The sequence below is a fragment of the Corylus avellana genome, chromosome 9 (genome assembly GCF_965113065.1).
Source record: "Corylus avellana chromosome 9, dhCorAvel1.hap1.2, whole genome shotgun sequence".
NCBI classification, from domain to species: Eukaryota; Viridiplantae; Streptophyta; class Magnoliopsida; order Fagales; family Betulaceae; genus Corylus; species Corylus avellana.
This window is the reverse complement of record NC_142498.1, coordinates 12,939,121-12,964,855: the sequence shown is the minus strand read 5'-3', so window position 1 is coordinate 12,964,855 and position 25,735 is coordinate 12,939,121. Positions and strand designations below refer to the sequence as shown.

General features: G+C 36.9%; 1 protein-coding gene across 3 annotated transcripts; it reads left to right on the top strand.

Moving 5' to 3' along the window:
• Nucleotides 1–8,282: 8,282 nt before the first annotated feature.
• On the top strand, nucleotides 8,283–24,162 carry LOC132189242 (villin-4). Of its 3 annotated transcripts, XM_059603880.2 has the most exons (25): nucleotides 8,283–8,740; nucleotides 8,946–9,070; nucleotides 10,923–11,043; nucleotides 11,285–11,384; nucleotides 13,577–13,645; nucleotides 13,741–13,977; nucleotides 14,129–14,306; nucleotides 14,394–14,526; nucleotides 15,099–15,261; nucleotides 15,356–15,503; nucleotides 15,659–15,759; nucleotides 16,468–16,623; nucleotides 19,568–19,636; nucleotides 19,746–19,814; nucleotides 19,953–20,090; nucleotides 20,257–20,385; nucleotides 20,745–20,892; nucleotides 21,030–21,040; nucleotides 21,482–21,622; nucleotides 22,071–22,196; nucleotides 22,276–22,341; nucleotides 23,037–23,355; nucleotides 23,456–23,658; nucleotides 23,749–23,939; nucleotides 24,028–24,162. In XM_059603880.2, the coding sequence occupies exons 3-24, from the start codon at nucleotides 10,988–10,990 to the stop codon at nucleotides 23,860–23,862; spliced, it is 2,874 nt and encodes a 957-aa protein (XP_059459863.1). In that variant the 5' UTR covers nucleotides 8,283–8,740; nucleotides 8,946–9,070; nucleotides 10,923–10,987; the 3' UTR covers nucleotides 23,863–23,939; nucleotides 24,028–24,162. The 3 variants fall into 3 exon arrangements, with proteins under 3 accessions (XP_059459863.1, XP_059459864.1, XP_059459862.1); XM_059603881.2 differs by lacking the exon at nucleotides 8,946–9,070 and having other exon boundaries at nucleotides 23,749–23,929; XM_059603879.2 differs by lacking the exon at nucleotides 8,946–9,070.
• Nucleotides 24,163–25,735: the final 1,573 nt, after the last annotated feature.

Sequence of the window (25,735 nt, the reverse complement as noted above, 5' to 3'; positions counted from 1 at the left end):
ATCGCTTCCTTAGAGAAGTGAAAGATTCGCTTGCCCAGCGGCTTGTTGCCGGTAAAAGTCACCTTGGGACCGCCGGGGGGAATCGGAGCACTGCCGTTTTGCTCCCGCTGGGTAGAATATATACAACTATTACCCTAAGCAAAAACGGCGCCGTTTTGCTCCTGCTTTTAAAAAAACAAAAAAACAAAAAAATCATATAGGGGCATTTTCGTAACTTAACCCTAATAAAACGGCGTCGTTTTGTGGTTTCCGTCTAGACTAACGGTTTTGACTAACGGAGTGGCCATAATGCAAAAGTTTGGTAGTTTGGGGGGCTACTTTATCACTTTTAGAACATCAGGGGGCTAAATCGAAAACGGCTGGTAGTTTGGGGGGATTTTTTATATTTTTTCCTATGTATATTTGTGCTGTTATAGATAGTTTAGCTGAAGATAGGTATTGTGAAGCATCCTATTATTGTGGAGGATTCAATCAGGAGATGCTTAAGGACTTATTGCGAGCTTAGAAGGGTGTTCATGGTCACTAGTACTTTTGGATTATGCTATAGACTTAAGAGTTTTCATGCATGCTTCTATATTAAGGAATATCATTGATCCCCTATAACAATGATATATATAGTATAGTATTTTCAGCTACTGTGATGATGTAGTGACCAAAATAATTAATTAAGCTTAGGTAGCTTAGTTAGGGGGTTAATTTGGACTTTGGGTCACTAAGGACACTAGAAGGGTAATTTAGACTTTTGGACCGGACGTATGCTAGGGTTAGTGGACGTACGCTTCTGTTTGTAGTGCGGACGTACGCGGGGGGGACCACCATATGTATGCTCTGCAAATAGTACACAGATGTACGCAGGACCACACGGACGTACGCTACTTTTTGGAATACCCTTTGAATAATACTTGGAAGTACGAGGTAGCCTTTGGACTGCTGTGTAAATAGAAACGAACGTACGCTTGGGTTGACGGACGTCCACTGCTTTTTTGGAGAGTTGGTAGAGCCCCTCAGCTATAAATACCCCCTACCCCCTTCAGTTTTTCACACCTCTCTCTCGCCCCCAAGCTGCCAGAAACCTTTATGAGTGTGTTTTGTGAGATTGTGAGTATTTGATGCTAACAGAAGGGAAGTTCTTGAAGTTTCGCTTCAAGGAGGTAACGCTCTTAAGCCTAGCTCGTTTTTAAGTCGTTATGCTGCTTAAATGTTGTCTTAGTTGTTGTTTGAGTTGTTAGTTTAGCTTTAGCTTTAGTTAAGCTTTAAATCTTGTTTAGAATAGCGTTGTTTTGACTTAGCATGATCGCGTTTGCATGGAGGTTTCATTTTGAGTTAGGAGACCTTAAAAAGCCCTTTGATAGCCTTAGAATTTGGTTTGGGAGAATAGGAGGACGAGCGGACAAAATGAGGTTCTACCTGAAACCCTCGAAGTAGACGTACAGTCTTGCGACCGGATGTACAGTCCCCAGCCCGGACGTACGATTGGGAGTGTGACAGGGGACTTTATTTTAACTAGCCATCCAATAGCTCTTATTTTCTTGTTTTAGAGTTGTTTTGATAGAAATAGGACTACTAGAAGGTTTTCCCCAAATTTGGGGAACTCGGATCATTTGGAATACTTGGAGACGTTATACGACCCAAGTGAGTTTTAACTCACATAATGCTCGCTGTTATTTTCCATGCACTGCATGACTATTTTGTGTACCAAAAATATGCATATTTGCAACTCTCATGATTTATACTTGCTGCACATGAACTCTAGCATTTTTTAGAAAAACATTGTGCTGTATATGTTAAGAAAGTGAGACTCGTAAAAGCATGCATGTAAAATACGGACAAGATAATTTGCATCGTATGACATGTTACACCGGTACATGCGGTATAATGACCATGGGCTTACTATACATGTGAGCTTTATAGTCAAATGTGTGAGTGTTATGCGGGCTTTGGGTCCAATGGTTTTGTGACCTAGTGCAGCCATTCCCAAATGGCTAGGTTACTATAGGACGGACATCATTAGCGGTGTGGGCCACCCAAGATCGGACTAGGTCGTGCCGCTAGTGTTATGTACGGTAGCGTTCAATAGCTGGGGTACTGGCATTGTATTACAGGTCCTTCGGGACAGCACCAACCCTGCTAGGAAGGGGTAATATCTCGGGTAGACTATACTGTTGGACTATGACTGTCACTCTATATCATATGCATGTATTATATATCTATATCACACGCATGTAAAACTGTCATGATGGAACTATTGCTTTACTAAAAATTAGAGTTCATCACTAAACTGGTATGGGCATTATTTGCGTTAATATTCACTAAGTCTTAGACTTACCCCCTTTTTTATTTATATTTTCCCCTATCATTACGAATATCTGCACAGTTTAGCTATCCAAGAAGAGGATGACATCGGAGCAGACTTGGGTGATTACGCAGGATTTGATTCGGGTCATTTTTTAGGACATGGACCGATTTGGTTGAAGTCTATGTGGAAGGATGGAGGAACTGCCTGTGATAATATGATCGAGATTTTAATCTCATTAGCCCTACTTAAGCTTAGATCTAGGATTTGATCTGTTTATCTTTTGTTGGGACAATGATGTTATGTTGGGTTGTAATTCCTATTTTTATGACAATTTGATAACCGGTACATTTGATGATTATCTATATATTATGAGGTTTAAATTTACTCTGGTGCATGTTGTGTGGATGTTAAATTTACTGCTCTCTATTTCCTATAGTTTTTAAAAGTCTTCTGCTGAGATTTTCTCGTTTCGACAAGAAATGTTGAAATCTCTGAGTCTTGTCCCGCGAGGGATAGGGTTGGGAGACGAACCATGAGGTCAATTACTAGTAAATTGATTTGCACATCGGGGTCGTTACAATTGGTATTAGAGCCTTGTGCTTTGAAAAAACTATAGGATAAGGGAAAAGAGAACTTAGGCCATAACCACACCACAGTTTATGTGAGATAGGTTGTTAGGACTTAGCCTCTAGATTTGGTCGCTCAGTTCTAGACCAGTTCGTTCTAACTTTGCCTTTCGTTGCAGAGAATGCCATCCTAAAGCAACCCTGCAACTGGACCTAATGCACTAGAACTTGGAAGCCCTTAAAGGAATATTCACCCCAAGCCTGTGGACATCCTAGTCTACGAAGTAGCACCCCCGGGTAATCAAGTGATGGACGCGATTGGCCAGCTAATGTCAACCTTAGATCGCGACAGGGTTGCAAGGCAGCCAGTTGAAGGGACTAGATGCTCTTTGAAGGACTTGTGTAGTCATCACTTGGAGAGTTTCGATGGAAGAGGCGATCACATCAGCACTAAGAATTGGCTGAATGGTGTGGAGGAGTTGTTAGCTACGACTGGGTGTACTAAGGAGCAGAAGGTGGCTTATACTACTTATAAGCTAACGCGGGAGGCCAAGTGCTGGTGGCAAGACAAGAAGGCAATGCTTGCCGCCGATTTGGGATCAGATATTGCCATCCACACAACATGCACCATAGTAAATAAGAACGAGTTCAATCGGCACTTCTTTCCCCGAGTCGTGCAGGCGGTGAAGGCACAAGAGTTTCTAACATTGATGATATTTTTACCAATATTTTGACTAAAACTACAATATATTGATTCATATATTGTTGAATGATATTTTAGCACATCAATATTTGTTAATAATAATGTAATGAGATATTGTTCGATGAAATTTTAATTATAATCTCATGAGGTCTATTATTTTAAGATATGTAATTTTCCTATGCAAGGAACTTTTCCTAATTTTCCTAGGAATAGAAGAAGGTAGAATGAAATAGCTATTTTTATTCTTTAGTTTGATGAAAAAAAATTAAGGCTCCATTTTTTTAAGAAGGTAAAACTCCAGCAATCGGTGGTGGATTCCAGGGAACTCCGCGTGACTGGATGTTGATTTTAGATAATTCTGCAGAGAGCATGGTTGATACAAGCAAATTCTGAGGGCGACCGACAATCGATTTCAATTAACTTCGGCGGATTCAAAAAAAAAAAAAAAAATTGTGTTTTTTTTTTTTTTTTTTTTTTTTTGAAGATATAGTCTATTTCTAAAGGAGTAGCTATTCCTCTCATTTTTTAGAAAAATGATTATACCTTAATTTAAGGAATAACCATTCCCATAGAAATAGTTATTCCAAGGTTAAAAATCTTACCACATTATGGAATAGCTATTCCATTCCATTACTTTAGTCCTTGTGCTAAACATATCGTTAAGAGATTAAGGTAAAAATAAAGACTAATGTGAAGTCACACTATAAACGAAGTGATAGACTAAGGCTCTGTTTCTTTCGATGTAAAATTTTTTCCGCAAAAACATTTTACGGCGTTTACCGCGCACCCGGAAAATCAAATTTTTTTAAATATTTTTTCATTAAATCATATTAAACTCTAAATTATGAAAATGTCCCAACCAAGTCTTACAGGTGTTCGAATCGAGTCCTGCAAGCACCCCACTGGGACTCACTCGGGACCCACTCAAACCCAACCTAGACCATATCAGGACCCCGTTGAGATCAGCCCGAGACCCTGGCAAGACCCAACAGCGACATTTTCGAAATTTAGTGATTAATATGATTTTGCGTACACACCAAATACTAGTTCTAGGAAAATGTTTTTTAGGAAAAAGTTGTATGCTGAAAACATTTTTCCACTTCAGCAATCCGAGTGGGACCCACCTAATTTTCAGTACATGCCAAATACTAGAAAATATTTTCTAAGAAATCATTTGCAAGACACCAAAAATATTTTTCGACGAGTCATGGGCGGGTCCTGAGCGAGTCCCAGTCAAGTCTCAGCGGGATCCCGGGCGGGTCCTAATCAAGTCTTGGGGCAAGTCCGGGTAGGTCCTGAGCAGGTCCAGTCAGGTCCCGAGCAAGTCCAGTTGGGTCATAGTGAAGTCTCGGCTGGTTCATAAGTGAGTCCCGGTCAAGTCTTGGGGTGTCTCGGGTAGGTCCCGCACGAGGTCCCGGGCGGGTCTCGGTCAAGTCTCGGGCAAGTCCCGGGTGGGTCCTGGTCAAGTCTTGGGCGGGTCCTAGGCTAGTCCAGGTGCGTCCCAGTCAAGTTCTGGCGGGGTCTCGGGCGGGTCCTGGTCAAGTCCCGATAGGGTCTTGGATGGGTACAAGTCCAAGGTGAGTCTCAGTCAGGTCCTGATCAGGCCCAGTTGGGTCTCAATCAAATCTCGGGCGGGTCCCAGGCAATTCCCGATCAAGACCCAGGTGGGTCTCGGGAGGGTTTCAGACAAGTCTTGGGCGGGTCTTGGTCAAGTCCTGGGCAAGTCTTGTTCAAATCCGGTCGGGTCCTTGACAATTTTCGGCGGGGTCCCGAGCAGGTCTTGGGCGAGTCTCGGGCGGGTCTCGGGCAAGTTCGGTGGGGTCCCGGTCAAGTCTCGGGAGGGTGCCAGCAATGTCCATGGTAAGTCCCGGCCAGGTCCAGGTAGGTCCCATTTACGTCCGGTTGGGTCCTGGGCAGGTTCTGGCGAGGTCCCGAGTGGGTCTTGGGCGAGTCCCGGGCAAGTCCCATCGTGGTCCCAAGCGGATCTTGGTCAAGTCCCGGGCAAGTCCTAAGTAGGTTCGGACGTGTCTCGTTCAGGTCCGGTCGAGTCCCAAGTAGGTCCTGGCAGGGTCCTGAGCGGATCCTAGGCGAGTCCCAAGAGAGTCCTGGGCATGTCCTAGGCGGGTCCCGTTCAAGTCTCGCTGGGTCCTGAGTAGGTCTAGGCGGGTCTTGTTCAGGTTTGGTGGGATCCTAGGTAGGTCCCGGGTAGGTCTCGGGCAGGTCCTGATCAAGTCCTGGGCGGGTCTTGGCAAGGTCTGTTTATTTGAGAATGAGATGTTCAAAGTCAGAAAATACCATTTTCTGAAAATTAAAGAAGAATTTTCGGTCAAAAAGAAAATATTTTCCGTTGACCATTATTTTACGTGGCAATAAATGCCATAAAATGCGGAAATCATTTTTTGGAAACCATTGTACGTCGAAAAAAACGGAGCTAATTCTAAATGTTTAAATTGAGCCTTGTTATTTCCATATGAACATGACCATACTTTTCAATAATTTTAACATGTGTCAAAAGAAAATGATATTTGTAAAAGGTTGAGTTTTGGAAGAAAATTAACCCAAGTTTGAGAAATAGCATTTTATTGCATATTATTATTCAAGGAAAATGATATTATTATCAGAGTTAAAAAAGAAAGAAGAGTTAATGAGTAACATATGTTACGTCGAATAGGATCCTCTACATTTCAAATGATATGGAGAATATTCATATAGTGTAAAATTATGGGTAATATTGTAAATTTTAGGGGTAACTTTAGTGAAGCCCCTGAACTTCTACCCGATTTGACAAATTTCCACAAACTTCAAAATCTCTCAATTTAGTCCCTTGAACTTTTAATTGCAATCAATTTGAACCCTTCCGTCAGATTTTAAACATTAAATGACGCTTATACCCCTAATTTTTTTATAAAATTCCAACTTTAACCTTAATTCCAAAATGTTTTTTTATTTAATAAAAAAATGAAAATCAGGGATATTTTTGTCTTTTTAAGTATTTCTAATGGCTAAATTTGACAAAATGGTTCAAATTGAGAGCAATTAAAAGTTGAGAGGGCTAAATTGAAAGATTTTGAAGTTTATGAGGGTTTGTCAAATCAAGTGGAAGTTTAGAAGTCTTCAATGAATTTACCCCTAAATTTTATCCTTGAACTTTGATATTAAGACTATCATCCTTCATTTTACACTAAATGAAAACTCTCTATTTAAAACGAAATGAAGAAGATCCTATTCCATGTTACGTGGGTAAAGAACCGTACAACCTGCATCATGGGGGAAAGAACCTTAAATATCATGGGTTAAAGTTCAAAGAATAATAAAAATAGACAGACAAATAAAACAATAGAGTTAATGCATTGCATATTTAACGATAGCATGAGATTTGTTATGTTGTTTTATGTATCTTATCAATTGTTTTATTGCTCCATATTGTGGGGTGTGGAATTATACATTATAAAGAAAATGCCAAAACAGATATAAGAGTATTTTCTATATCTTATAAACCTACTGTGCTTATTCTATCAGTTATGATTTTGAGTGGTAAAACTCTCTTTTGGGAAACTTTATATCAGCTGTTATTATAATCACCTGTTAGGGATATTTTCTAGAAAATGAGGCTCATATTACCAAGGCTAGTTTTTGTTGTACTTATTAGGACTGTAGACTCATATATCCCCTATAAAATTAGAGTAATGTTATTTAGTAGACTCTTATACAACTGTGATACAACTATCATGATATAATAATGAAAATTAACCCGTAGATCAACAAGGGTTTGTAAAAATAAAAATCAATAGTTGATATTCACTGTCACATCATTATATAATTATATGACAGTCATGTAAGAGTCTATTAAATATTATTTATTATAAAATTATGATAATTCTACTTTTTCACAGTTAATGATGCAGATGATGAGGTAGGAGACGATGATCCATATGTCTTCCTTGATTACTATAGATGAGGCTAGTAGTCGCCTTAATTTTTGTCATAGACTAGCCTAACTATACTCCATCTTAGATGTATCATTTATTTAAATTAGAGGTTTGTGCAACATCTCTGATTTGTTGTTTTGATGAGACGATGATATGGTCAAAGAAAAATAAAAATTATTCTGCCGAAAGATTTTTGATGTAATGAAAATGAGATGTGGCGATGGACCAAACACAGAATATTCCATCTAAAAGAAGGGCATCAGAAGAGGGTGTGCTGGAAAATGGTCAAGTTTCTCAAATTCTTTTGGTGTATGTAAGATAGAGAAGAAGAAAAAGCGAAGATGGTGGGGGTCCTCAAACTCTCAACTCTATACTTTTTGGGCTTTATGGCAAATGCATGAATGATGGGGGCGGTGACCGACCTTTCCTCACAGCATACCTCTCTGTCTCTATCTCTCTCTCTCTCTCCTTCTCCCAAATCCAAACCTCACAAACCGGAAGTCAGCCCTCACCCTTACCAACCATATACTCTTTCTCGGGCCATCCCTTTCTTCTCTCTCTTTCACTAATTTTTACAGTGGTGTTGTTTTTTTTTTTTTAAATAAATAAATAAAAATCTCACACAAAATACAACAAAGAATTTCTACCTGTAAAGGCACGCCCAAGCTTTTAATTGCATTTTTTTTCCACCCTTTTACCGTTTTTCTCATTTTTCAAATTTGGAACAAGAAGAAGAAGGACCAACACATTTCACCTGAGAGAGAGGCAGCTGCTTGCTTGGGATTTTTCCATGGAAATAATTTGTAAACTGCAAACAAAAAGCAGAGGCCAAAAATGGTGCAAAAATGAACAAGAAAAACCCATAAATAATATGGATTAAAGAGGGCCAAAAAAAGAAAAGAACAGTTAATGAGTTTGAGGTGGTGAGCTGGGAACTTTAGCTGTTGTTATTGCCGTTAGTGATAAGCACGCCTGGCACTCCCATCATCATCATCATTCCCTCCAACCCCTTTCATTTCTCTCTCCCCTTTTTTCTTTCTCTCTCTCTCCAATTCTTCATCTTCTCCCAGCCCCACTTTCCTTTCTTTTCTTTTTCTCTGTCTCACTTTCTTTTTCCCTTCTCCTCCCACAGCCTTTTTTCTCTGCTCCAACCCTCCAAAATTTTCTTTTTCATTCTTTCTTTTGTTCTCCTTCGTTAGACTGGATCTGGGTGCTGCTTCTTTCCCATTTTCCTCTTCATTTCCAGGTACTCTCATCTCAACATTCAGAGTTTTCATTTTTTTTTGAAAAAAGATTATTGGGTTTGTGAATGTTATCTTTTTGTTTTCCTAAATCCAATGAATAAAACCCGTTCGTATGCTACAACGTGTGAATTTATTTACTTTTTCTTGCGAATTATTATCGAAACTAGCGAAAATTGATGTCTTTTGCATTGTTTCATTTGTTATTAGTGATGGGTTTGATCTGATTCTTGGATTTGTCTGCTATGGTTGAACTTCACTGATCTGGATCGGTTTAGCGGGTTCTGTTGCCTGATTTGCGCAAAGCACACCGCAGTTGGGTACATGATTAAGCTGTAGGTGTTTGAATTTCTGTGAAACTTAGTGCTTTGTAAACCACACGGTGTCCAAGTTCAGATTTTTGGTATTCGAAACATGTTATGAGAATTTTGGGATTTCAAGATCAGTTTAGTTTTGGAAACCGTGACATGTTATTATAATTTGGTGTTTTCTGGAAACCTTAATATCTGTGACATGTTGTTAGAATGTTATTGGATGCCGTGATACGTGTTTGCTTGGTAAGAATGTGGTCTTCGCTGCCTTATATTTGATTTTGTTTCCAATGGGATATCTGTTAGTAATGTGGATGTTGTGTAGTGGGTGCGCGCGCGCTGTGAATTTCCTTATGTGGATTTGGTTTCTGTTCGTGTCTCTTATTATGTGAACTTTTCTCTTAAATAACTCTGCGTCCACCTCCTCTGCTGCAATTCCTTGTTTCTGTTGTTATAAATAGATGAACTTTCTATGTTACTTCATTTTTATATCTTTTCGTTGTCACAGTTATCCTTGATTTTTTTGGATGGTCATATATCTTTAAAGAACTACGGCACTATATGCATTTATTCCCAATGTGTATAAGTACCCTGGCTTACATATTTCACCTTTTGATTTGGATGGCCAGCTGAGTAAATATTTGTGTCAACGGTTGATGGGTGGTGGTTGGTATTGCTTTTGAATCTATGTTGGGATAGTGCTTTTCCATGTTATGCCTAATTACCAAAGGTGCAGTTCTAATAGTTGAACTGTAGCCTTTTAAGTTGGTTGCTTAATGTGTTCAGCTGACCGGAACGCTTTCTCATAGCTTTTGAAACTAAGCACTTTAGAAGAAACCAAAGGCTGAAATGAAAAATAAGGCATTTGATGTCACTTGAAAACATGTTGGGTTACGATTTTCCAATCTCTTGGTAGCTGCAAGGTTTGAATGGTAATTTGTCGATTAGTTTTCTAGAGGCACCTTACCAAATTTCTTTTAGCTAGCCTTTTATGCCATCTTTGCAAACACACGATAATAAGTTGGTTAAGTATCAAAGGGTATGAACTGAATTAAAATTCCAACCAAAACATAGTTCTTAGTTTTTGAAGCAGGTATTGGAGAGATCTGGGGAAATATAAGTTCAAACTGCAGCAAACAAACAGTTACATGAGATGAGAAATTGGTCTTGAGACAACTTTGTAGCTTCTGGTGAATTGAATCATGATGTGAAACTTTTATTGGTGATTATGATGGACACTGTCAAAAAAATTGTGAATTAATGAGAAAGTATATAAAAGCCTAGATGCAATGGCTTTCTACTTAAATCTGATGAAAACATTAGAGTAAATCTGATGAAAACACTTCCCATGTAGCATATGACATTATTGGAGCTATCCGATGTAAGACCACAGTCTATCTTAATACTTCAGTTGCAGTGTTTCATTCGGTGTGGGTTGAAGATTTACTGTGAGCATCTGCATTGGTTCTTTGTAATTATGCTTATATGTTGGAAAATTATATGGCGGTAAGCTTGTGTATTCGTGTGCACTGTTAGAAACTGTCTACTTGAAAAAAAGTCAAGTGCTATTCAATTTTGTCTGCCATAAATAAGTTCATGACACATGCACCATGACCAAACCCATGGTGGGATTTTTGTGTTCCCCATTTAGTTTATTTTGGAAGTTCATTTTTTCCTTGTTTAAAGTATTGATAAATTTCAACAAGTTTGTTCACCTCTTCATGTTGATAGTATTAGCAAGAAATTTCTGCTGCCATGCTATATCTCCTGTGCAAGAGTAGTTACACGAAATATTTGGTTGTTTCTGTTTATTTTAGAAAGTTGTCAATTTTGTTTGCCCTTCCCTACTCATTGCAAGTTGTGAAACTGGTTTCAGGTTATTTCTGTTTCTATCTTCAAGTCAAAAGAGTGAAACCAAATATTTAAAGCTGCAAAAACAGTATGTCTGTTTCCATGAGAGATCTGGATCCAGCTTTTCAGGGAGCTGGACAAAAGGCGTATCCTTTATCGTATGAATATTACATCTTTACAGTTTTAAGATTTATAACCTGCAATTTCCAATTCTATATTAAACTTAGGTTGCAAGTTAGGATAAACATATGAAAATTTAAAAAAGACAACAACTATTATGGCTGGTGCTGTGGCTTCTGCTTCTGCTGTTCTTTTTATCTTGGATATGGGTGTTGAATTTGATCTCTTCCTCGAAGGTTTGCATGCTATTCTCCTTGACAGTATAAGTGGACTTGAAATATGGCGCATTGAAAACTTTCGTCCTGTTCCCGTGGCAAAGTCTGCTCATGGTAAATTTTTTACTGGGGATTCCTATGTGATCTTTAAGGTAAGTGATTGGATTCTGATCCAAATTCAGAACTCATGCATTATATTATTTACCTAGCACAATATGACCTATAATACGTATTAGTCAGTTATGTTTGTTTTTCTGATGGGTGGAATCTTTCTTCTGTTATCATTGTGGTACACCTAATCCTTTTACTGAACAACCTTACTTGTGACCAGCTGAAACAAATTATGCAATGTGGGCACATTATGGGATATGTGCTCAATCTCAATGATCTTTACTATTTTGGGTGACGGTAGATTTTGTATGTAGTCAGATCCTCATGCCCAATATCAATGGGGTTTTCTCAAATGGTTAGAATTGATATTTCCTTGCATATCTTTATAGTGCTAGTTAAATTACTTAATGCTGTTATTGCTTTAGATAACAGTTGCATCATGTTGTTGGTTATCATTTGTGGAATGCATATCTAGATGGCTTCAACTTGTGAGCCTAAGTTATTAAATCCAAATTTGACCTTGACGTGGTGAAGGTTTTGGGTTGTCAGGTTGGTAGTTCAACTAGTGGATGACAGATTGAACTAGAATGTCATTTAAATATTAATTAAAAATAATCATATTTATAAAAATTGAAAAAGAAAATGAAAAATAAACTTAACAATTATAAAACAATTTTATATAACATATATGAAATAAAAATATATATACACATAATACTTCGTACAGTATTAATTATTAAGCCAGCTATATGCAAGATACACATAAAAAGGAGCTCAATTAAATACTCAATCATCAAATCTTTAAATCATTGTTGAGTATGTGGGAGTGTAAAATTATTAAGTCACACTTTGAAACAATGCCACAAGTATGAATGATTAATATAGCCTAGTTGGGTCTAAACTTGTAGGCTTAAGCTTTTGGTTTTAGTGGTATCATAGCATGCTCTATTATGGTCTCACTAGATGACTTCCCAATAAGTGGTATCAAAGTCGATGGTAGTATATGATATGTCAATATGACACGGACCCTCATCTCTGGAGTAGGGGAAAAGGTGCATGACGCAGGGAAGCCCGCATAGCATACAAGTGATCGTCCAGACAACCTATAAGATTGATAAAGGTTCTGTTTAAGCTAGAGTGTAGTGATGTGGCAATAGATTTAGACGTGAGGTGAAGATTGTTGAGTATACACGTATGAGTGTAAAATGGTTAAGTCATGCATAGGAAAGATGTCACAAGTGTGAATATAGTATAGTTTGAGGCTTTTCGGTTCAATGGTGTGCTAACACACGATATTATAGTCTTACTGGAAGACTTCCCAATGTATCAATCTCCCTAACAATTATAACATAAAAAAAGTTTGAAGTCTGTGTCCAAATATACATATAAGTGGGGAGTCAAAAAGGAAATTGGGTTTAGCTTATTATAGAAATATATCAAAAGGTACAATCATGAAATGAAATATGAAGCATATATCAAGAAAGTCAAAGCAATAAAAAAAGTAGAGAGATTCATTTTAAAAAGTGAAAATTTTGAAATGGTAGTCATTCAAAATTTCAAACTATTTTCCAATTTTTATGATTTTTCTTTGTAATTATTTTAAATAAACCTAGAACTACGATAATTGGAAGAATTACTAATAAATCATGAAAGATGATGTGTTTCTTGATTTTTTTCTTTATTATAGCCTTTTACTTTTATTATCAAATGACCAAAATGGCAAACTTATTATAAAAACATATTTAAAGAATTAAATAGCTCAAGACAGTTCTACAATACTGGCCAGGTTGCAAGGGTCACGAAAATCCCAGTGGGTTTGGTCAAGTTATACGCTTAATTAAATGATCTAATTAAAGACCCAAATCAGTCTAGTCACTTGTTCCCAACTATACAGAGGATTATTCCTGATTGTTTGTACTTTGAATGGCTGCATAATAATTCAATCGTTGACTGCAGTTTTCATTTTTCGTTTTCATGGAGTATATCGTATGTAATTGAAACATTTTTGTTAATGGCTGCTTGAAAGTTCATTTTTCTATGCTGTAACTTACTAGCTGTCTAAGAATCAAGCTAAGTTAACTAGCTGTCTAAAAATCAAGCTATTTAGTGTTATCTTTTTCTTTCATACTTGCCTGCAGACAAACACCTTAAAAAGTGGTGTCTCGCATCATGATGTCAATAAATCCATATGCTAATTTATTAACTTTTGAAACCAATACACTTTTCTCTGCAGACAACTGCCTTAAAAAGTGGAGCCTTGCGTCATGATATCCATTATTGGCTTGGTAAAGATACCTCTCAGGTAAGGTATTGATTGTCACATAGTTCTGTTTCATGCCCATCCTCTATTCCCAGGATAAAATTTTTTATTTGGTGTCCACAACATTGTTAAAAAAGGACGAAGCTGGTACGGCAGCCATCAAGACAGTTGAACTTGATGCAGCTCTTGGAGGACGTGCTGTTCAGTATCGTGAAGTACAGGGCCATGAAACTGAAAGGTTCCTATCCTATTTTAAGCCATGTATTATACCTCAAGAAGGTGGAGTTTCATCAGGATTCAAACATGCTGAGCCTGAAGAGCACAAGACACGGTTGTATGTCTGCAAAGGAAAACATGTTGTCCATGTAAAAGAGGTAAGTCTAAGGAAAAATTCTCTGTTGATGAGGGATTAATCTTAGCATCTGATTGGTGTATCTATACACATGCATGTTTGTGTGTATTTATACAATTTAATGTAATATGATGCATCTTTTCTCCATGTTGATTTGTTTTTGTCGGTAATAGATTCCCTTTGCTCGAGCTTCACTCAACCATGATGACATTTTTATTCTGGATACAAAGTCTAAGATCTTCCAATTTAATGGTTCCAACTCATCCATTCAAGAGAGGGCTAAGGCATTAGAAGTTGTTCAGTACATTAAAGATTCTTATCATGATGGGAAATGTGAGGTAGCTGCCATTGGTAAGTGGAGTATTACATTCAGAAGTTCAAGGATGATGGTTGACTATTATCACTTGTTTGAGTCAATGTACTTATCTTTCCATGCAGAGGATGGAAAATTGATGGCTGATGCTGAAACTGGAGAATTTTGGGGTTTCTTTGGTGGCTTTGCTCCACTTCCTAGGAAACCAGCTAGCGACGAGGATAAGACTGTTGGTTCTCATCCTACTAAGCTACTCTGGTAATATAATTTTCTGGTTTGACCTCTTTTTTTTTGTGACAGTATTACTAGGATCTCTACCAATTATTTCTATATCGACCAACATGTTACTCTTTTTTCTGTGATAGTATTTCTAGGATCTCTACCACAAATGCATCCCATTATTTCTATATTGACCAACATGTTTTATTTTAGAAACTCCTACAAGTACAGTGTGCATGTATTGCTTTAATTTTTTACTTTTTTCGATAGGTAAGTATACAACTCATGCCCCCACAGAAAATTGAGCCCTTTAATTCACTAGAGCCTCTTACTTTTGGTGGAGTAGATGCCATTTGGTCTAAGAACCTGGCATATGTGTGTGAATTCTTTTTTTTTCTTCCTTTACATTTTTTTTAAAACAACGTTTCATACTTTTTTGAAATTTTCCAAATTAAAATGATGATAACAGAACTAGTTCAATTTTTTTTAAGTGAAAATTAATCTCTGATCATAATAATTTCATACAATAAGATGAAGTTCCATTTTTTTGAAAAAAAAGTATCGGATCCAATTGTATTGTAGTTCTGACAGATGCATATTTATCTTTTAAGCATTGAGAAGGGCAAGGCAGAACCTGTTGAGGCTGATGCTTTGACGAGGGACTTGCTAGACACAAATAAATGCTATCTACTAGATTGTGGGATAGAAGTGTTTGTATGGATGGGGAGAAACACCTCTCTTGATGAAAGAAAGAGTGCAAGCGGAGCTGCAGAAGTAATGCTTAATACTTTTTTTTATCCAATATAAGGTCTGCACTTTAATGTAGGATTTCAATGACACTCATACGTTTATTGACCTCACCAAACAGGAGCTAGTCCATGGCTCTGATCGACCAAAGTCTCACATTATTCGTGTAATTGAGGGATTTGAGACGGTGATGTTCCGGTCCAAGTTTGATTCATGGCCTCAGACAACTGATGTAGCTGTGTCAGAGGATGGTAGAGGCAAAGTTGCAGGTCAGTTATTAAAATGTTTTCTCGATAAATTTGCTCTTTCCATACTTTTTCCTTCCCTAAGATCATCATATTATCATGATTACAGCAGCAGCTTCAGCATTATAATCATCACCTTGTAAAACTCTTATTTTTGCTCTTTCTTGATGATTTTGTAGCACTCCTAAAACGCCAAGGGGTTAACGTGAAGGGTTTGTTGAAAGCTGATCCAGTCAAAGAAGAACCCCAACCATACATCGACTGCACTGGGAATCTACAGGTTCTGTATCAATATCTACACCTATATCTATAATAGTCAATCAGAATGGTTGTTTGAGTCAGTATCTTGAAATTGAAAGTGGTTTTTTTTTTTTTTTCTCCTTTTCATTGCCAAGTAAACATACTGTTTCTTTTGCAAAACTGTTTCCGGACAAGAGTTTTGCTAGCCATACGACTTATCTTGAAACTCCAAAAAGCTGCCTGCGGAATCTTCGTATTGACCTGGAGGGAAGCAGATGCCCAAAAAAAGGCAATGGAAATGGATGCTGCAAATATGGTTCAAAACATATATGGATAGCTGAAACAGGAACTTGAAATTTTAGGAAATACAAGCAAAATGACTGGAAGAATTTGTAAAATGTATTGGCTACTAAGCAGGAATTTACTTACCAAAAAAAAAACTTAAGGGTTGAAAGGTTCTGCAAGAAATATTCTCTTACTTACCATAGAAAGGGCTCTGGAACATCTAAGAACCCGAGATAACTATTGATTCTTTTAGTTTCTTGAATGACTGCAGTTGTTATTTTAGCCAATCTTTCTGCAATGTTCCCTAGGAATTTGTGGAATGCATCATATGATAGGTTAACTACCTACTCCATGGGGAAATACTTGTAAAAAAACAATACTGTGACATATGTTTGCAAGCCATTAGTCAATATGTACCTGCTTTATGCTTTTGTTGCTAATGGTAGCTCAATCCTGGTTGCAGGTTTGGCGTGTGAGTGGCGAGGAAAAGATTCTCCTTCCAGCTTCTGATCAGTCAAAATTTTACAGTGGAGACTGCTATATCTTTCAGTATTCATATCCAGGAGAAGACAGAGAGGAATACCTTATAGGAACATGGTTTGGAAAGCAGAGTGTTGAGGTGAAATTTTATTAAGCATTGATTCCTTTTTCTAATTTTATTTTATCACCATGTTGAGAAGATTATTGAGCATTAAAAGCTTACAAACATTTCTGTAAGAATGGCAAGGGGACCTTGAAGAGTATAAGATTAACAGTGGGAACCTTCAATGTTAATCTTATGCAAGAGTACATAGCAGCTAACATATGTTATTTAACTGCCAACTGTTTTGGTTCTACTCTCTTTTTTTTCTTGCATATGTTTTATCATTGTGCAGGTTGTGCAATTCTGATCTGATTGATGAGTTTAACTTTAGTTTCTTTACTAATTTTTAATTATAATATTACTGAAATGTAGCAGCAATCTCAATACCAAAATGTTGTTAGCTTCATATACCATAGTTGTTTTGTTCTTTTTATATATAAAATATTTATTTTATAATGATTCCATATAATAGGTTCATGTTCACACTTGGGATATTGAACGGAATAATTGGCTTCATGTATCTTTTGATGTTGTTCATCTTTGCCTTGTTATATAAATGCATTTAGAGGCCTTCTAAGGCTTCTATGGCTTGCATATATTATTTATTTATCTTTTAGGCTCTATATGGTTCATTGTAAAATAAATATAGGAGAGCTTTTAAAATTTTGTACAGAATGGTATATACAACTCAACTCAATCCTACAATAATACTATGATCCAACTATCTGGGTTTGGCTATATTTCCTGTTTTGCTTTCTGCTGTATGTAGAGCCAATATATCCATCAAAATTTGTGCCAATTATATTTTTCTTCACCTTTACCATAAATGTCCTTTTGGCCCTCCTTTTATACCATTATGCTCTATGTTGATCCAAGTTATCTATCAAATTTTTGGCAATTTTCTCTCTACCATCGCTATACATTCCCTTTCGGGCCGCCTTCTTGTTAACAGAGGGAAATGGGAGCTTATGGAAACATTGAGTGCCACCTTTTTCAGGCTAAAATCGTCTTCTGTTTTGTACCTATAACCATTGGTCAGGGCAATAGCTAGTGTTGATCCTTTTAACACCTTGTTAACATTATTAACTTAAATTACTGTGCAAATATGCTTCAAAGAGTAATAATGGATCTACTTGTAGTTCCAATATGGAATTATTTACTCATTGTAGAGAGACAATTGTTTAGTAATGCATATATGCCTCATTACAACTATCCTCTCTAGATGGAAGAAGGCTTACTGAATTTATTTTTAGGGTTAATAACTTTTTTGGTACTTGGGTTTTAATGTTTTTATTTTTTCCCCCCCTAGTTTTTAAAATATGACAAATCTAATACCTCACATATGGGAAAAGACGGAATCACTACCTCCATTAGTTTCTGTCCATCCCAATTAACGGCAGTCCACGTCATCTACTCTTATATTGCGACACGTGTCCTAAAAATAAATAATAATAATAAAATAATAAACCTAAAAAAAAAAAAAATTGAAAATTCTATGGGGGTGGCCGAACCACCCCCAAGGGCCAAAAAGGGGGTGGCCGAAACCACCCCCAGAGGCCATGGGGGTGACTTTGGCCACCCCCTGCGGCCCTCTTGGGGTGGCCACCCCCTTGGGTGGTTCGGCCATTCCCAAGGGCCTTGGGGTGGCTCTTCCACCCCTAGAGGCCATAGGAGCCACCCCCATTTTGGCCCTTGGGGATGGCCGAGCCACCCCCAAGGCCAAAGGGGGTGGTAGAGGTGCCGTAGGGGGTAGCCAAAACCACCCCCATGGCAAGGGGTGGCCGAGCGGGTGGTTCAACCACCTTCAGACCGTCCTTGGGGATGGCTGAGGGCCAAACTGGGGGTGGCTTTTAATTTATTTATTTATTTTCTATTTTAGATTTATTTTTTATTATTTATTTTTAGGACATGTGTCGCGATATGAGCAGATGACGTGGACTGCCTTTAATTGGGATGGATGAAAACTAACAGAGGTAGTGATTCCGTCTTTTCCCATATGTACGGTACTAGATTTGTCATGTTTTAAAACCTAGGAGGGAAAAAATAAAACATTAAAACCCAGGTACCAAAAAAAATTATTAACCCTTATTTTTATGATGTCAATCTTGTAATTGATCTATCTAAGTTTCTTTAATCCTCTATCATGTGTCTGATTATTTTTATTCATCTATTGTGTTTGAGATGATAAAAGGTTTGATTTGATTTTGGCTTAGATGCATTGGGATGATTAAATTTTACCTTAAAATTGATAAATTTTTTTTCTCGAGTTAATTAATTACGTGAGTTGATAGGAAATGATTAAATTCACTATTTCCTATCAATTTAAGCTTTTGGGACAATTTGTAATTTAACGTGACATCGAAGCAATGGCCTTGAGTTTGAAATCTAACTCCATAATTTACCTACTACTTTCCGTTAAATATTTCAAATGTTTGGTCTCACTTGTTGAGGGAAAATGTGAACCCACACGTGAAGAGTAGTTTTAAAGTATTAATTAAATAATGAAATTCACCACTGTGTTATATCAACTTAAATTTTGAGATAATTGGTGATTAACGTGATATCAAAGCAGAGGTCGTGAGTTTGAACCTTGACTCTCCTAGTATACTCCCATTCCAATTAAAATATTTCATGTGTTTTTTAGTCTCACACTTGAGGGAGAGTGTAAAAATATTCATTAAATAATTAAATTCACTATTTATTATCAATTTAAGCTTTTGAAACAAATGATGATTTAACATAGTCCGACTTATTCCTACGGACAGCATAAGCTTTTTTGCTTGTTCTCTGGACTTTAGAGACCAGAAGTTATTGCTTTCTATTTTGCTCTATACCTAATTTGTGTTTTAGCAGCTATCTTTTTGGATAATCACACATACTTGAAGTTATGATTATGTAGAGCCTGCTATAAATATAACATAATGTTGCTATTATCTGTCCATTAGTTGGTTACTTATAATGCATTTACTACTGAAAATAGGGTGAAAGGGCTTCAGCTATTTCACTGGCAAGCAAGATGGTAGAGTCATTGAAGTTTCTGCCTGCTCAGGTAGTTTTCTTCGTTTGTGAGTTGTGACTACTGTTGTATTGTTGATGAGATTATTTTTCTCTATTCCTTTCATTTGCCTCACCTGATGATGTTTGTTACTTATTGCTAGGCCCGCATCTATGAGGGAAATGAACCAATTCAGTTTTATTCAATCTTCCAGAGCTTCATAGTTTTTAAGGTTTGTAGAATCCTGAGAAACCATGGAAGGAACTTGAATTAACTGATGTTTCTTTATTAATATTACTAAGTAGTTTCTTATTTTTATTGTTAAATTTTTATTTCAAATGACTGCAATAACAAATTATAAAATTATCAGGGCGGTCTTAGTGACGGATACAAAAATTACATTGCGGAGAGGGGAATTCCAGATGAGACATATAAAGAGGACGGCATTGCATTATTTCGAGTCCAGGGCACTGGGCCTGATAATATGCAAGCAATACAAGTTGAAGCAGTATGTCTTTTTTCTGATTTGTTTTTTTCTCTCTTTTGCTTAATCCAATTGTAACTGCTAGATATTTGTGGGTATCCCCCTACTTTTTGGTGGTCATACACCAGCTCTGTATATTAAAATAATTTCACATCTTTTTCATTTATTTTTCTCTCTATTTTTGAATCAGGTTGCATCATCTTTGAATTCTTCCTACTGTTATATTTTACATAGCGACTCCACCATCTTTACATGGTGTGGAAGCCTCACAAGCTCGGATAACCAGGAGCTGCTTGAGAGGCAACTTGATCTGATAAAGGTCTGACGTGTGTATGTTTTATGTTTCTCCTAAATAAAAGAAGAATGATTCATCATATATAGATTCTTTGCATGTTACATATTCAGCAACATATCCATAGCAGGTATTACATATGGTGTTATATATATATATATTGGTATATTAATGCATATATTTTAATCTAGTCAACCAAGTCGCTGGTGTAGTACTTTAGAGCCGATGTGGCTGATCAATTCATCTGAATATCAGTTTTATTTGAAGGAGTATCTTTACATTTGCTTTTACTACTTTTTGTTATGTGCATCGGGATTTCCTTGCTGAATACGATGGTAATTTCTATTTGTCTATCTACCTCTCATATGTGTATTAATTGTCTGCAGCCAAACTTACAGTCCAAAACACAAAAGGAAGGTGCTGAATCTGACCAGTTTTGGGCTTTGTTAGGAGAAAAATCTGAATACCCCAGCCAAAAGATTGTCAGGGATGCTGAAAGTGATTCTCATCTATTTTCTTGCAATTTCTCAAAAGGTATGGATAATTAAACACTTTGGATGGTACAACTTATTCCTTTTCTCTACTTTTGTTTCTTTCACATGGTTTAAATTTTAATGGACTTTTTTTTTTCCATGGTTTTAATTGCATCCAAATTGCAAACCGATCTGCAGGAAATTTGAAGGTGTGTATATCTTTTGGTCTATCATTTCTTATCTTATGATTGACTGCGTATGTTATCCTGAAATTTATTTTCAGTTATCCTTGCTAACAAAAATGCAGGCATTTTTTACTTATCAAAAAAAAAAACAAAAGAAATGCAGGCATTTTTATGAATTCCTTTTCTTTTTGCTTATGTTCCATGTGTTTCTATAGTTTGTCTTAGTGTAACTTAATGATGAGGAATGATATTATTATTCACCTTGCTTGATGTATTAAATCCTACTTCTATGAAAATAATATCATAAAGGCCATTACCCAGTGCTAGTCCCACTTAAGTGGGGTCATGGGTCATGAGAGAGGCGGCTATGTTGTGGTTCTACCCTTAAGAATTTTTGTATGAAAGTCATGCTATTTGGTTTTAATTTATTTTGCACCATGAGTTTAATTGGATTTGTTCTTTCAGGTGACAGAGATATATAACTTCACCCAGGATGATTTGATGACTGAAGATATATTCATCCTTGATTGTCACTCAGAGATCTTTGTCTGGGTTGGCCAAAATGTTGATTCCAAGAGCAGAGTGCATGCTTTAACTATAGGGGAGGTAAGACTAATTTGGCTGTTGTTCGAAGAAATTCTTCTTTCTTAACCAGTTGGGTATTAAAAATACTTATATTACCTGCCTTTGGCCTGATAGGCACCTTTTGTAAGCTGGATGCCAGTAAACTTAAGTCTGCTCATTTAAATCTCTCTTTTTTAGTGACGGAGATAGTCCACTCCCTTTTCTTAAACCCACACTCTGCTGGTTTATATGGGATTCAATCCTAGGTTCCTCTTACAACAATAAGAGACTTAACCACCTGAGCTAGCTGCAACCCACCTGCTCATTTAAGCTGTCAGTTAAATGCAGCACGACTTTTTTCCTGCACCATAGGTAGATTTGACTTGCATGTTCAGAATATTGTACAGCATATATCAGTATTCTCTTAAGGTTTCTAATTCCCAGAAACTTTGATTGCATGTTCCTAACTTTTGCTTCTCACTTTGAACAGAATTTTCTTGAGCATGATTTTCTTCTAGAAAAGTTATCTCGTGAAGCTCCTATATATATTGTCATGGAAGGGAGTGAGCCACCTTTCTTCACGCGCTTCTTCAATTGGGACTCTGCAAAATCTTCTGTAAGTGGTTTTGTAACTATAGTGAAATCATCAACATGACTTAAAATATTTGGATAAAAATATTTTCATTTGGGTGCAGATGCTTGGGAACTCATTCCAAAGGAAACTTACCTTGGTGAAAACTGGGGGTACTCCAACTGTTGATGTAAGACCTGCTTAATCCTTTCCAATTGCTTAAACGTTTCTTTGATCTTGATCTTGAGTTACTGCTATCTGAGGACTTCATTTATATTGTTGTGCAACTGGGATTCTCTATCTGCCTGTGTTGATTTCAGCTGTGAATTGATTCACATCTTTCTGTCTGTCTATCTTCGATAAGTGTTGCCTAATAATGTGTGATATAAGGAATTCTCATTTACAGTAGAATGATGAATTCACAATATTACCACATAAAAATGTATTTACCATACTTTTCTTTCAGTAATATCATTATTCATATATATATACTAGATTGAAAATGGGTTGCAATTCTTAAAAAATCAGAAAAACTATTGGTTCCCTTTCTGTAATAAATCTGTGATCATTCCAGAATTAGTGATTGAGTAGGAAGGTCTAAACGTCAGCATACAAGGTCATCAAACCTTAAACGTATCTTGTTTCTTGTTAAAAGTAAACACACTAAACAGTTGCCTCATAGCAGATAAATATGTCAGGTTAACATACTACTTATCAGGTAACTAAGACATTCAGCTCAATCTTCATATTATGTTGGAACACCTTGATATTACTCGTAGGGCAACATAGCAACTGCTACATTTCACACGTCTCATGCATTTTCTGGGTTCTTGTTTCCACTATTCTGTTTAGCATTTTCTGATGAGATATCTGATGCATGATTAGAAACCCAAACGGAGAACACCTGTATCTTATGGAGGAAGGTCTAGTGTCCCCGAAAAATCACAACGTTCCAGAAGCATGTCTTTCAGTCCTGACCGAGTTCGTGTGAGGGGCAGGTCTCCAGCTTTCAATGCACTAGCAGCTACTTTTGAGAACCCTAATGCCAGAAACCTTTCAACTCCACCCCCAGTTGTGAGAAAGCTCTACCCAAGATCTGTGACCCCGGATTCAGCTTCCAAATCTGCAGCTATAGCAGCACTAACTGCCACTTTTGAACAGCCGCCACCAGCACGAGAAGCTATTATACCTCGATCTGTCAAGGGTATGTATTGTCGAGTTTCTTTAATGCAAAATTTATTAATATTGCACTTTAGTCTATAAATTTCTTAAATTTGATGTACTTTCTTTTGTCATCGGTGAAGTGAGCCCGCCTGCCCAGAAACAAAAACCAGACACAAATGATAAGGAGAATTCAATGAGCAGCAGAATAGGATCCCTTACTATTCAGGAAGATGTGAAAGAGGGTGAAGCTGAAGATGAGGAAGGTCTCCCTATATTCCCATATGAACGCCTGAAAATAATATCAACAGATCCTGTTTCAGAAATTGACGTGACCAAGCGAGAGGTAAAAGATTGATATGGCATTATGTCATCATATTTGCATTCTCTGTCATTCTCATCTCAGTTCTGAATTCTTTTAATTCAATGCATGCAGACTTATCTGTCATCAGAGGAATTCAGGGAGAAATTTGGTATGAAGAAGGAAGCCTTTTACAAGTTGCCCAAATGGAAACAGAACAAGCTCAAAATGGCCCTTCAATTATTCTGAGTCTCCTTTGTTCACTGCCTTTTCTTCAGCTCCCTGCAGTTTTGGTTGCAGGTGGATGAAAGCTTGCGTGCGAATCTGCATATACTCTTTCGTTGTTACAATTTCTCTTTTACTATCCTTATTACAACTCAGTAAGCATTCTAACTGCAGTGCTTTTTTCTGCAGTGGGGGAACTCAATTCTCAGGAGTGAAAGGGACAGCATCAGTGCATTTTTAGCTGCTTCTGCTCCCAAGAGGCTTGTTTCAATGATTGATGGACACTATCAGAGATTCACCACCCGCCCCCCCCACCCCCCTCCCCTCGCCTCCCCTTTTCTGGTGGTTTGAACATCTAGCTTTGTTTCTTTCTTGAGTTAGATGCTTGGTATCCTTTTTGGTCACAGGTTTGTTGTGAGCTTGCATTTTTGTTTTTCATCTTCGTTTTCATTTTTTCAATTTCAAAATTTATTCTGGTAGAGCAATTAGGGGCTTGCAAATTGAGTCTACTTAGGTTGTATTGGTAAATGAGGATGGAAGTGTGTACAGCAGAGTATAAGAACCAGTCCACTTGTTCATTTGTTTTGACAATAAAAGGTGTGATTTTTTTTTTTTTTTTCTCCCCCCTAACCCAAAAAAAAAAAAAAAAAACACAAAAACACAAAAACACAAAAATATATATGTTCCTTTCACTTGAATCTTATTTTGGCAGCTCGGAGCTTTTGTGTCACTGTATAACAAAACGTACCAGTTCCCTCCATCAGAAGATAGGGATTTACTCGTGAAATGATACATCTCGGCATTTGATTTTTGTACAAATTCTTGTGCGTTTAATTTAATTTGATTTGTTGTTATTATTATTACATTTATTAGTGTGGTTCTTTAAGTAGCCATCATAACTCTATATGATCTGACACATAAAGAATCCAAGTTAAAGCTTTGATGATATTTGTTCAAGTTAATGAATCTGGATTTTGTTTTTAATTATATGATTAGCCATTTTTGGCTGACAGATTTTTCCGGGATGGGTTGTTATAGTTTGGCCCAATCAAGATAAGAGATATTCATGTTCTCTCTAATAATCCCATGAAACACTCGTTTTGAGATCTCCTCCAATTACCCAAAATTGGAGATTTTCATGTTACGAAATCGTGGCTCTTTATTTTAAATTTAATGATCTATAAAATCATTTAAACCTCGGTAAAACAAAAATTAGCTTAAAATCAAAATTTAATGCATCGGTTATACAAAAGTAACTGACATTTTATACACTATTGGATTTAAAATGAATGGCCACAATTTTCTTAACCTGAGATTCTACAATTTTGAGTAATTGGAGGGAATCTTAATCCGAAACACTCTAGTAGAGCATCTCATGTGTCTAGCGTTTTAATGGGATAATTGTGGCGGAAGTTGTCATAAATGGGATTATTATTATTATTTAAAAGATGAGTTGAAGCAAGAACTACAACATCAAGCAGAAACTAGATTAAAAAAAAAAAAAAAAAAAAAAAAAAAAAAATTACAGAAACAAAAACAACATACTAAAAAAGAACTCCATCCTTCGCAACTCCAAAGCAGGTCCTTTATGAAATACCTGAAATAACGAGGGTTGTAAAAGTAGTCTATAACGGAAAAACCAACAATAACTAATGGTAGTCTATAACATAAGAAAATTCATAGTTTTTAGGTTGGCTAATTCGATATCTAAAAGTGTAATTTATTCTTGGTTGAAGCTTCCTTTGCAAGAGCGTTCGCTGGTGTCCGAACAACAGCATTATATAGTGAAACCCGAGAGCTTTGTTTGTTGTATGTTTGCAAGTCTGTTCGAACGGGTGAAGCCACATTCGAACGGATGTCAATTCCGTTCAAATGGAAGTATGTTGTTGCCGCATTA

What these genes read in the sequence shown, in the direction of transcription:
- LOC132189242 (XM_059603881.2), top strand. Translation starts at nt 10,988, where the DNA reads ATGTCTGTTTCCATGAGAGATCTGGATCCAGCTTTTCAGGGAGCTGGA. An exon ending in ATGTGAGGTAGCTGCCATTG is followed by an intron (nt 14,307 to 14,393) that starts GTAAGTGGAGTA and finishes CTTTCCATGCAG; the next exon opens with AGGATGGAAAATTGATGGCT. An exon ending in ATGCTTTAACTATAGGGGAG is followed by an intron (nt 21,623 to 22,070) that starts GTAAGACTAATT and finishes CACTTTGAACAG; the next exon opens with AATTTTCTTGAGCATGATTT.